Genomic DNA, 12,762 nt, shown 5'->3' with positions numbered 1-12,762 from the left:
ATTGAAATTCTCCCATCTGCAGCGTCATCGGTCTCCGGGCAGACTCTCCCTCGGCCGAAATTGAGAGAGAGTCTGCCTGGAGACCGATGACGCTGCAGATGGGAGAATTTCAATTGGCCCCACTCCTTCCTATTTCCCAGGAGCCTCCGAACGGCGAACCCGCGCGGCCATTTTAAAAGGTCACAGCCAGGCTGGGGGGGGTTGCCGGGAAGTCCCCCAGCCCGGCTGGGAAGCCGCGGGGCTGTTTTAAAAGGTCACAGCCGGGCGGCAGCGGTTTTTTTTGCGGGGGGTTTTTTTTTTGGTTGCACGGATTAATTGACTTTACATTGTTTCCTATGGGAAACAATGTTTCGTCTTACGAACCTTTCGTGTTACGAACCTCCCCCTGGAACCAATTAGGTTCGTATCTTGAGGTTCCACTGTATATGTAATACTAAGACGGAGATTTAGAAACTGAAGGGTGGTATGTTTAAACAATATGAAACAAAATGAAATGTAATGATTATGAGTAATAATATTATGCCTATTTGTATCAAAATGTATGGTATCCAGGAATCACACTATTCATGCATTGATATGTATAAATAATATAAATTTGTTAAAAATGAAACAACAAAAAATAGAGCATTCCATATAACTTTTGAATATTTATAACATATAAAGTAGGCGCAGTTTAACATTCCCAATATAGGGTTATGTACTTTTAGGCCCAAGATGAACATACAAAAGTATGAGATGAATAGAATAAATCAGGGGTATTTGTTTTCATGATTTCCATATTTCATATCCCATTTTATTCTGGAGAGGTATCAACATTCATACGCAGCTGTTCAAAAAACAATGTATATCTCTATTCTGTGCTGTGTCCAGGTTTTTGCACCCAAACTACTGCAATATTAAAAGCAGGGCTGAAAATTTCAGCAACATACCTTTCAGGCTATCTAGGTATACGTTTTATAGAAATTATAATGGAAATAATTAAGAAGGAACAATTTGAGAGCTGGATTTAGGATTTTTTTCTTATTTTTCTTACTTCAAACTCCTGAATTTTTTTATATATGACAAGATCCACTAAAGTTGATTAAAATAGCTATCAATTTTTATGAAGATAATTCTGTATAGTGTTAAGCAAGCAAACATAACAACAGATTATTAGTCCAAAGACAGATACTAAGAGTTTGGCTATGAGTACAGTGATCCCTCGAGTTTCGCGATCTCGATGTTCGCTAAACGCTATATCGCGAGTTTTCAACCCGGAAGTAAACAACACCATCTGCGCATGCGTGGCCTTTTTTTTTCTATGGCCACGCATGCGTAGATGGTGGAGTTTCCCCACCGGGCTGAGCGGCTTCCCCTGGGTCTTCCCCCTCTTGCCCCGGTAAGTGGCGCGAGCAAAGGCGTGGGCGCGCGCGCGGGGCCCGCTTCCCAGCTGGGAAGCAACAACACTAACCGGGTGGGTGGGGGGAAGCCCCGGCGGCGCGCGCGCGAGGCCCGCTTCCCAGCTGGGAAGCAACAACACCAACCGGGTGGGTGGGGGAAGCCCCTGCGGCGCGCGCGCGGAGGCCCGCTTCCCAGCTGGGAAGCAACAACACTAACCGGGTGGGTGGGGGAAGCCCCGGCGGCGCGCCGCGCGAGGCCCCGCTTCCCAGCTGGGAAGCAACAATACCAACCGGGTGGGTGGGGGAAGCCCCTGCGGCGCGCGCGCGAGGCCCGCTTCCCAGCTGGGAAGCAACAACACTAACCGGGTGGGTGGGGGAAGCCCCGGCGGCGCGCGCGCGAGGCCCGCTTCCCAGCTGGGAAGCAACAATACCAACCGGGTGGGTGGGGGAAGCCCCGGCGGCGCGCGCGCGAGGCCCGCTTCCCAGCTGGGAAGCAACAACACTAACCGGGTGGGTGGGGGGAAGCCCCGGCGGCGCGCGCGCGAGGCCCGCTTCCCAGCTGGGAAGCAACAATACCAACCGGGTGGGTGGGGGGAAGCCCCGGCGGCGCGCGCGCGAGGCCCGCTTCCCAGCTGGGAAGCAACAACACCAACCGGGTGGGTGGGGGAAGCCCCGGCGGCGCGCGCGGCGGATAAGCGGCAGCAGCGAGGCGGCGGGGAAACCCCAATCTTCGGCTCCTCGCTGCTGCGGTGGAAGTAAAAACACCATCTGCGCATGCGCAGATGGTGTTTTTACTTCCGCACCGCTACTTCGCGAAAAATCGATCATCGCGAGGGGTCCTGGAACGGAACCCTCGCGATGATCGAGGGACCACTGTATTGGCAAAATTTATTAACCTAATTATGGCAGAATCCCAGATGATTCTAAAGAATTACAACTCATGCTTTTAGGTGAAGCTACTCAATGTAGATTTTCTCCAAACATAGTGAAATATCAAAAAAATGCTCAGGGAAAAGAGCACTACAGCAAAAAAAAAAAAAGCATAAAAATAAGGTTCTGTTGAAAACAATATAATTATGCTCTCTTAAATCCATATGATAAAAATCCATTTAAGTTATAAACTAATTAGTCACCTGATTGGGGATTGCTATGAAAAATCCCTTTAAATACTGAAACAAATTATGTTTCATCAGAGATTATACTGACCCACATCCAGAAGTAGCAAATTCTCCAACGATCACCTTTTATATCTTAAAAAGATTAAGTAGCAAGCAAAGCAACCAAACTATTTAAAGCTTCCTTGTAACACATACCTGTTTAACACATCATTGATTCTGTTAAAATATTGCAATAAGATATTGCCATATTAACCTCCGCTGACCGGGACTCTATGTAGCATATAATGCAGTGCTAAAAGGTTTATAGATACCTTCCCTACATGTAAGAATATTATTTCCAGACAGAAATGATCTGTTGCTGAACACTAAGTATTCAGTATTGGAGCTGAATACCTCCAATTCAGTTCTGATACAAATAAAGATTTGTTTGTAAAACAAATAGAAAAAATCATAATTGATAGCTTTGGAAGATCAAGTGTGCTTGCTATACATGTATATAGAAAAAAGATCCTTCTTTATTTCACAATAATTTATTTTTACCTGTAAAATGAACTATTTGATCAACAAGAATCTTCCTCTTCTGAATTCAGTGACATTAATTTGTGTTTACCTATTGTTTGTTAAATTCAAAAGCATGATTTTTCATGTATGAGGCAAACAGTGCAGGGAAAAAAATATAGTGGTACTTCTACTTAAGAACTTAATTTGTTCCATGACCAGGTTCTTAAGTAGAAAAGTTTGTAAGTAGAAGCAATTTTCCCCATAGGAATCAATGTAAAAGCAAATGATGCATGCAAACCCATTAGGAAAGAAATAAAAGCTTGGAATTTGGGTGGGAGGAGGAAGAAGAGGAGGAGGACAGTCGCTGCTGAAGTGTGAGGTGAGGGGACTCAAAAAAATTCAAAACTTTAAGGCTTAAAAAAAAAGAAGAGTGACTCTGAGGCAGTAAGGAGGAGCACACACCTCCCATACACCCGGCGCGAGGCTACCTCCCATACATTGTGCCAGAGAGAGAAACCAAGGTGGTGAGAGGGAGGGAAACCTCCCACTCCTTTGACCAAAAGGTGGTTGCTGCTGCTGCTGCTACCTGCTTCCTCTTCCTTCCCATGCTGAAGGGCTGCCCTCTCCTCTTGCTCCCTTTGTAGCCAGTGCCTTTCCTTCACTGTGGTGACTCCTTGGTTTGGCTAAAACTGAGTTGATCTGCCCAGGGCGAAGCACCCCTTTTTGCCTTTCCACGCCCAGATGCTCCGGGAGGCAACCTCGCACCGGGTGTATGGAAGGCAGAATGAGGGAGTCACCACAGCGAAGTGGTTTATTCCCTCTCCAAGCGCCCAGAGAAAGGAAAACACTCTGTTTGCTCTGGGCTGCCCAGAGCGAAGGGAGCGTTTCTTTTCTCTGGGCGCTGGCAGAGGTTTATTCCCTCTCCAAGCACCCAGAGAAAGGAAAACACTCTGTTTGCTCTGGGCTGCCCAGAGTGAAGGGAGCGTTTCTTTTCTCTGGGCGCTGGCAGAGGTTTATTCCCTCGCCAAGCACCCAGAGAAAAGAAAAGGCTTCGTTCACTCTGGACTAACAAAGCCTCCTTAAACGCCACTGAAAGGTTCCTCTTGCAAACCAGAAAAGCCCGAGATGGATTAGAGAGGGAATGGCAGGAAACTGGCTGGCCCTTTGTGCTGCTCTCAAATTTCCTGGGAAATTTTTCTGGGCTTGGGTTCTTAAGTAGAAAATGGTTCTTAAGAAGCGGCAAAAAAATCTTGAACACCTGGTTCTTATCTAGAAAAGTTCTTAAGCAGAGGCGTTGTCAAGTAGAAGTACCACTGTATCAAAAATCCATAATTAAGCATGGGATAAAACTCTTTTTTCTTCAGTCCAAATCATAATATATGTTAATCATATTGACGAGGTGGGGAGGAGAACATTTCCACCATTTATTTACCCAGCAAATTTCTAATATTATATAACATGTTCATTCTAAATAATCGATGCATTCTCAAAAACAGACATTCAAAATTCACACAAGGTCAAATAAAGGTGTAAAGAATAACATTTGCCTTTGCATTCAATACTCTGTTCCTATTGCCCTTTGCATAAGCTGCATAGCTCCTGATAATGGGAGGAGTATTGCATAAGCTGCATAGCACCTGATAATGGGAGGAGTATATAATGGGAGGAGTGCAACACCAAAAAACTCAAGCCAGGTATATAAAAAGCACAAAAAGCAGAAGAGTGTTGCAATAGACACCTGACTTCATAGAATATTATTATTGCTCCTGGAATTTGTGAGTGGTTACAAGAAGACTTGATTTAGAAGTACAGTGATACCTCATCTTACAAACGCCTCGTCATACAAACTTTTCGAGATACAAACCCGGGGTTTAAGATTTTTGTGCCTCTTCTTACAAACTATTTTCACCTTACAAACCCACCACCGCCGCTGGGATGCCCCACCTCCGGACTTCTGTTGCCAGCAAAGCACCCGTTTTTGCGATGCTGGGATTTCCCTGAGGCTCCCCTCCATGGAAAACCCCACCTCCGGACTTCCGTTGCCAGTGAAGCACTCATTTTTGCGATGCTGGGATTCCCCTGCAGCATCGCAAAAACACAGAAGTCTGGAGTTGGGGTTTCCCATGGGGAGCCTCAGGGGAATCCCAGCAGCGCAAAAACGGGCGCTTCAGCTGGCAAAAGGGGTGAATTTTGGGCTTGCACGCATTAATCGCTTTTCCATTGATTCCTATGGGAAACATTGTTTCGTCTTACAAACTTTTCACCTTAAGAACCTCATCCTGGAACCAATTAACTTTGTAAGACAAGGTATCACTGTACGCCTGTTCTTCCAAAGCTAGTGCCATCATTTGGAAGGTGAGGCTGAGGCAAAATCCAATGCCTACGAGAAGCAGGTAATTCCCGCCCCCTCCCCAAACACGGTCAGCACTCTCCTTTACTAGCCTAGGGGTTGAAGGTGAATGACAGAAGACAGAGACTCTGTTTACTAATCCTCCGCTCAAAGTTGCAGATGATAGAGACTCATAAGAACCAACCACCACCAAGAGATAGTGCATGTTATGGCTCTTAAACAGTAAAAAATGGGAGTACTTCAAACCTGAACCATGTTTTTTAAAACTTACATACAAACATAATATTTGTTATGTACGCCAGATACATATGCACCCAAAACCTCTCAATAAAAATAAGCACAAAATACAAAAGAACAATACCAATCACCGAGACTAAATAAGACAAATAAAACACAGACAGACTCAAGCAGACTGGGGTGATACATTAGTATCCCGATTGTACCGAAGAAGCAACACTGCCTGCCAAGGAATTTCTTGAGAATGGGATAGATCACTGTATTTCAACCTTGGTAACTTCAAAATATGTGGACTTTAGCTCCCAGAATTCTGCAGACGGAAGACCTCACAGAGCATCCCCACATGGGATACGTATTGATAGATATTTTTATAATGCCACCATAATAAGACTGTAGATGAATCCTCCCAGGTTGCTTTATTCTGTACCTCTATTACAATATTATATGCTAACTTTCTGTTTATGTTTACAGATTTCAATCTATGTGTTTCTCTATGCATCTAATATTTCTTATATATCTGGTATATTTTTGGGCTATAACACTATAATAAAGATTAACAAAATACATCACACATATACTGAAACTTTATATGTTCATACATATATTTTGTGATATTATACAATTTAAATGAGTCATCCTTGCATTTTTACAGTGTTTGTTCTGTTGCCCAAGAAATGCTTGATATATGTATACCAGCTCAAGGTTGACTCAGCCATCCATCCTTCCGAGGTGGGTAAAATAAGGACCCGGATTGTGGGGGCAATATGCTGGCTCTGTTTAAAAGTGCTATTGCTAACATGTTGTAAGCAGCCCTGAGTCTAAAGCGAAGGGCGGCATTAAAAAATATTGAATAAAATAAATAAAATAATATTTTCATGAGTATGTGGAGACCTCTGATAAAACCTTTTTTCTAATAAAGCTTATGTTCCCGTCATAAAATATATCTATCTATCTATCTATCTATCTATCTATCTATCTATCTATCTATCTATCTATCTATCTATCTATCTATCTGATAAATCACACACAATGCACATTTTTTTAAAAAATCCCAAAAATTCACTTACCAACAAGCCTAATTACATTAAGTGTAGTGTTGGTTAAAATTGGGGCATTCACCTTGTTGAGGCAATAATCTGATCTCTTCCTGCTCCTCAGAGTTTCTCGAGAAACACTAAGTTAAAGATATTAATTGTTAAGTACACATATATCCAGTAAAATGCTCAAAAGCGTCAGAAAAATAAATATTCTTTCATTTTATGTCAGTGTGTGTGTGTGTGTGTGTGTGTGTGTGTGTGTGTGTGTATTCTATATCAAAGTTACCAAGCTTGTGGTCCACGGGCCAGATGCATCACGTACTGGCCACATTCACACCCAGTTTAGTGAAAGGGAAAAAAAGTTGTGATACATCACATGATGCTGTTGTGACAACACAAGTTTGACATCCCTATTCTATATCAAATTAGTAACCTATACTGGGAACAATTCTCATTATCCCAAATCAGTGTCATGACATATTTTGCATACTAAAAAATCTTAAATCAGAGATACCTAATAAATACTGTGTTGAAAGTGTGTGTGTGAGAGAGGGGTGGGTGGGTGGAGGGAGGGAGGGGGAAAACCAAAGAAAGTTTTTTTTCCTTCTCACATTTCCAATATTCATTTATTTTTTTCCTCCTTGTTTGGTTATTTCCCCACCCCGCACCCCTTTCCTTTCTTAATCTATTTCTACTGCAAGGTAATTAAGCAATAGATATTAAAGTTTGTTCAAGTTTAAAGTTTTAGTTATTAGTTTTAGTTCAGTCTTTATTCTTTTAGGTATGTAACTTTCTTAACAGTAATTAAATGAAGAGTGTAAAATATTTGTTCTGCTTTGAGAATTATTATTTATATTATTACTTGAACTATTGTATTATTAATTGTACTGGATTAAAAATTTAATACAATTCTTGCAATATAAAACAAAATTGAAGATGTGTTCATATTTTAATACATTTTCATTACTTTTGTTCTGACATTTTCAAAATTTAACTTCAATCATTTAATTTTATCAAACATGAGAAAATTGTAATATCTTGCCTACCCCCATTTTATTATCATATTCAAATGAAATAATTGCTGAAGTAACAGCAGTTTCTTAAAACTGCTTTTAGGATCTATTCTTTGTCACCCTCTCTCATTTTACTGTTTGGATTAGAAAATACAGAAGATAACCATTTAATTTTATAAGAAATTTATATTGTTTTATTATTCTGTATAAATATTATTAGGACTAGAAAGAACAGGCTTACTGGTTTTCACAATAAAAGTTAGGTATTGACGTTGAGTACGAATCAATAATACCTTAGAATTGAAGTTTTACTAATTTTGGAAGCAATGAATGTTACAAGAAAACAAATCTTTACACATGGGGGAATTTAGTGTTACAGATGCTTAAAAAGTTATGTAGCTTCTTTCCAATTATAGAGGATTTCTTTCTCTCTCCATTGAAGATATACCTAATGCTCGTCCTCACTAGAAGTCAAGGACCTCAGGTTCCAAGACAATAGTGTTATAATGGCCATTAGTTTTAACAATCCTAAACCAGACATCTACCTAACTTCTTTCTATCTAACCAGCACCGACAGATTTCAAAAAGCTAATCAGACTGGCTTGGATTTGAGTTGTGAGAAAATCACAGGCTTGCAACTCAAAATACATTCCAGAAAATAGCAATAGCTTATTATTGCCAAGAAAACTACATGGATATGTCAATAATCTCAATAGGGGAACTCAGCACACTTCAAAAAGAGGCTTTAATTTAAGCGGGGCTTGGAGACTAGGTGATCATAATTAATAACCTTGATATATTATCTTCTGAATCAAAGGCAGAATTTCTCAAATGGAATAACCTTCACCTAGTGATAACAATTGAAACTGACAATAAATCACCATGGGCACTAAGTGGAAAATCATATTAGCCCAATGAGCTTACAACCTCACTTCTCTTTTTCTCTCTTGGTTGCTAAGTTAAAGAACTGCAGTTGTTAAGTGAAAAATTACATGACTTCAGCTTAGAAGTTTACCTCTGCCTTCTCTATTAACTGCTTGTCACAAGTCATGTGATTGAAGGACTCTGAAATATGAAGTTTGGTAGCACAGATTATTTTTTGTTAACACTCTGTAATTCAGAAGCAATTGCATCATGTGATGCAATTGAATTTGACACCTGTGATGTACAGGTATCATACTCCTGACCATGTTTGTGAACTATAGAAAATACTTAACTGACCACTACATGCCATCAAATGAAATCTTTGACCATTCAGCAGGGATTCAATTACTCTGGCAAGTGACCCAAAATATCTTAAACAGGATCCTGATCTTTCCTGCTGGCTTAGCACACTAGGCAAAAAAATGTTCTTCCTTTTTGAATTTTAGAAACGTTGAAGTGATTAACAAATTCTCAAGAATGGAACAAATTGTAAAATATCTATGCTCAAAGTACCTTTTTACTGGAGCATCTCCAGTCTGTTCATCAACATAGTCTCTTTTCAGTTCTTCAGGAACATCGCTATCACTATCATACTCTTGATAGGCACTCTTTTCTTGTTCATCTGATTCATACTATCAACAACAAATTGGAAGAATTTTCAGTTTCTTTGTGACAATCCAAACTCCCCATTAAACTTTCAGTGGCCCTTAGAATATAAATGTATTTACAGAGCAATAGTGCTTCAAGTAATATAAATTATAGTGTCTTATTTTACTGTTTTCTACTATTTCACAGCATTGTATTTATTTGCCGTTGTTGTTTCAGAAAATGCAGAATATCCTGTCAAATTTTTTTTAGAAATTTCAGAAAGAAATAAAGATTGATTAAAAATCATTTTCTTATTTTCACTCCAATAAATCTGGCCTCTACACCTTGTTTTAATCAGTATCAAATATTATCTTAGGATAAATTTTCCATTGCTATCTAAAGTGCAAGAGAGAACAGAATTAGACTTGCAAACATTGTAATCAGTATTTTATTTTAACCTCTTTTGAATGCTGAATGTGAGCTATTAATGAAGTGAGAGAAACAAGGGATGATGAGCGAAGGGAAGTTCTCACACCCAATATGCATTTGAAACTTGGATCCAAATAAAATGATGTAATGATTTGTCAAAAATTATGATTTAACAAAAATACGTTTCCAAATAAATAAATTCCAAATGTATAATTCTTTGCAGAACATTGTTTCTTGCAAAAACTAGAGGAAGTCAAAAGATTGCCCATTGCAGACATCTTGTATCACTGAGGATTAACTCATTCTAATTATTTTAAATTGGGAAGCAGCCTTATAAGCTATAATAAATGCAAAGCATATGTAAAATAGCTCATATCTCAATTCAACTATAAATGATCCAAAGCCTGGTTAAAGAAAAACACATTACTGTATGAAAGAGATGCAATTAATGGATCTCCTAGTGATTGGTTGTTTTGATCTCATATTTAAACAAAAGAAAGATTAAGTACAAATATGAATTTGAGTTTTGTTATCTAAAAATTGTAGGAGCAAAAAACCCCAGGCTTTTACCATCATTAATTCATTCAAATTCTCAACAATTTTAGAAGCATCATATATAAAGTAGGCAAGATTTCATTCTTGGCAGTTCTGCTGGTTTACTTCAACAAACAAACAGGGAGTACAATGGCTCAAATAGTTTGGACTCTGGGTTGGAGGTTAGCAAGCAGTGTTCAAGACCTGAAAGCTGCCATGATAAGGAATGAGCTCCCATTCTTTACTCCAGCCCCTGCTGGGACATGAAAAGAACCCCTTACTGGGTGTCTCTGGGAAGCGGTGATGCCACTGGCTTATTCTTTGAACTCATAAGAGCCTTGGTGCTTCTGATACTTGATGTGACTTCAATAAACTTAGGGTTTTTTAAAAAAAAAATCATATTAAAGGTGAACAGTTTTCTGCGACATAACTAGATTCAAACTTCAAGAGTTAGAAGTTAGAACTAGAATTTTCCTCAACTGTGATGGCTAGAAATTTTGGAACTTATACTCCAAACATGTCTGGAGCACAGAGAGAAGACTGGCATAAACTAACCATAAGTCAACTGTAGTAGTGAGTACATTTGTGTGATATAATGTATGTGTGCATGCACATTAAAAAAACAAACACCAATTCAGATCCAGCAATTAAAGAATTAAATCAAGGGCAGAGGGCAGAGTAGTTTAAATATTTAATTACATAAATAAATAATACTATTCACTGAAGTTACTAAAATTACAGCCCACTCCAAATCAGCACTCATTAGATGAATGGGTAACATAAAATAAAAGGTATCAAAACATTCCTAAAACAAGAGAAATATATTATACTTCTCAGAGCAAACTATTGATTCTTTTAACTTGTTATGCCCAAGTTAAAAAGGTTGCTGACTAATTCCAAATGGGCAGCTTTGAGTCTTCTTTTAATAGTTTTTTTATTACAATATAACTTTTGAAATGTAAATAAATAGTACCGTATATACTCGAGTATAAGCCGAGTTTTTCAGCCCAAAAAATGGGCTGAAAAACACAGCCTCGGCTTATACTCGGGTCATTGACAAAGTCACCACACGAGGGCGCCATTGCTTGAGCCAGAGCGAGCAGGCACCAGCTTTTGTCCCCTCTCCCACGCCGTAGTTCCTCTCCCTAGCTCAAGCAGAGGCAGCCATTTGCTCCAACCGAGAGGGGAAAAAACCAATGGTGAGTAACTATTCCTTGCTCTCTCTGCATTGGTATTTTGTGGTAGTTGCTGTCTTTGCTTGGATAGGATCTAATAATGTGTTATGAGGCAGAGCTAGACAGGAATTCTTTTTCTATCTGTCTATCTTTCTATCTATCTATTTTTCTATCTAACTATTTTTCTATCTATCTATCTATCTATCTGTATCTATTTCTATCTATCTATCTATTTTTCTATCTGTCTGTCTGTCTATCTATCTTTCTATCTATATCTATCTGTATCTATCTATCTATCTATCTGTATCTATTTCTATCTATCTATTTTTCTATCTTTCTATCTATCTATTTTTCTATCTATCTATTTTTCTTTCTATCTATCTATCTATCTATCTGTATCTATTTCTATCTATCTATCTATCTATCTATCTATTTTTCTGTCTGTCTGTCTATCTATCTTTCTATCTATATCTATCTATCTATCTATCTATCTATCTATCTATCTATCTATCTATCTATCTATTTGGTTTTCTATGCTGATAACCTCACAGCAGCTAATGCTGAAGCTCTTCTTTGGATACACTTATTTGTTTGTTTGTTTGTTTGTTTGTTTGTTTGTTTGTTTGTTTAATTGGATTTGTATGCAATCCCTCTCCAAGGACTCAGGGTGGCTCACAGCATATATAAAAACAGAACAATAATGTAAATCCAATTAATGATGAGAAGGAATCCAGTTTTGAAGGATTTTAACTCTTAGGTTTTAGCTTTGTTCCTGATCGAGCTACTTTTTTTACTTTTTAATTTATTGTTAATATTGTTAATTTGTTTACCCTCTTTTAAATTTACAGAGCTAGTTTACTGGTTTTCTTTAAAATAAATATTCTAAAACATGTCTCAATTAATGTAATTTTATTGTTTTCCATTTTTATAAGTTACCAGTAGCCACTGCATTTTCTAACCTCGGCTTATACTCGGGTCAATACGTTTTCCCAGTTTTTGTGGCAAAAATTGGTGCCTCGGCTTATACTCGGGTCGGCTTATACTCGAGTATATACGGTAAATGTTTTCCCATTATTGTTACCAGTTGTAAATGTCCAATTATTTTTCTTTCATTCTGTATGAAGTGAGTCATCTCTTTGGATGATATATGGGAGAATAGTTTTTGTCAGCAGATGTGTAAGCACAATTTAACATTCTGTCTGGCAAATGAATTCAGTTCTTGATAGTAAAGATGCCACTATTTGGTCTTATAACAGCATCAATTGTCTACATGCATGACCAATTACAGGAGATCTAGAAAGTCTAATATATATCTAAAAATCAGATCAAGATAAATCAGGTCCAAATTCTTGCATTTTTAATCTACAATATAAGTTACACAATGCAAAGAGAATGTCTAAACTTCAAATCATTCTTTGACTCCTAATTATTTTGTCATATTTCTTTTGAATATCAGTGATTCTATGCACTACAAGTT

At 38.6% G+C, this 12,762-nt stretch overlaps 1 protein-coding gene across 2 annotated transcripts in view; it reads right to left on the bottom strand.

The window, feature by feature from the left end:
* The window catches only part of VPS50 (VPS50 subunit of EARP/GARPII complex), a 90,637-nt gene that overhangs the window by 35,694 nt on the left and 42,181 nt on the right, over positions 1 to 12,762 (bottom strand). The window contains exons 19-20 of one of the 2 annotated variants that reach the window (XM_070729003.1): positions 9,073 to 9,191; positions 6,653 to 6,759 (exon numbers count right to left, since the gene is read on the bottom strand). In XM_070729003.1, coding sequence (XP_070585104.1) covers positions 6,653 to 6,759; positions 9,073 to 9,191 — 226 coding nt within the window. The remainder of the gene's footprint in view (positions 1 to 6,652; positions 6,760 to 9,072; positions 9,192 to 12,762) is intronic. The other variant, XM_070729004.1, reaches the window with a different exon arrangement.

The sequence above is a fragment of the Erythrolamprus reginae genome, chromosome Z, assembly GCF_031021105.1.
Source record: "Erythrolamprus reginae isolate rEryReg1 chromosome Z, rEryReg1.hap1, whole genome shotgun sequence".
Lineage (NCBI taxonomy): Eukaryota > Metazoa > Chordata > Lepidosauria > Squamata > Dipsadidae > Erythrolamprus > Erythrolamprus reginae.
Note: the sequence above shows the minus strand (reverse complement) of the source record. Positions and strands in the feature narration are given on the sequence as shown.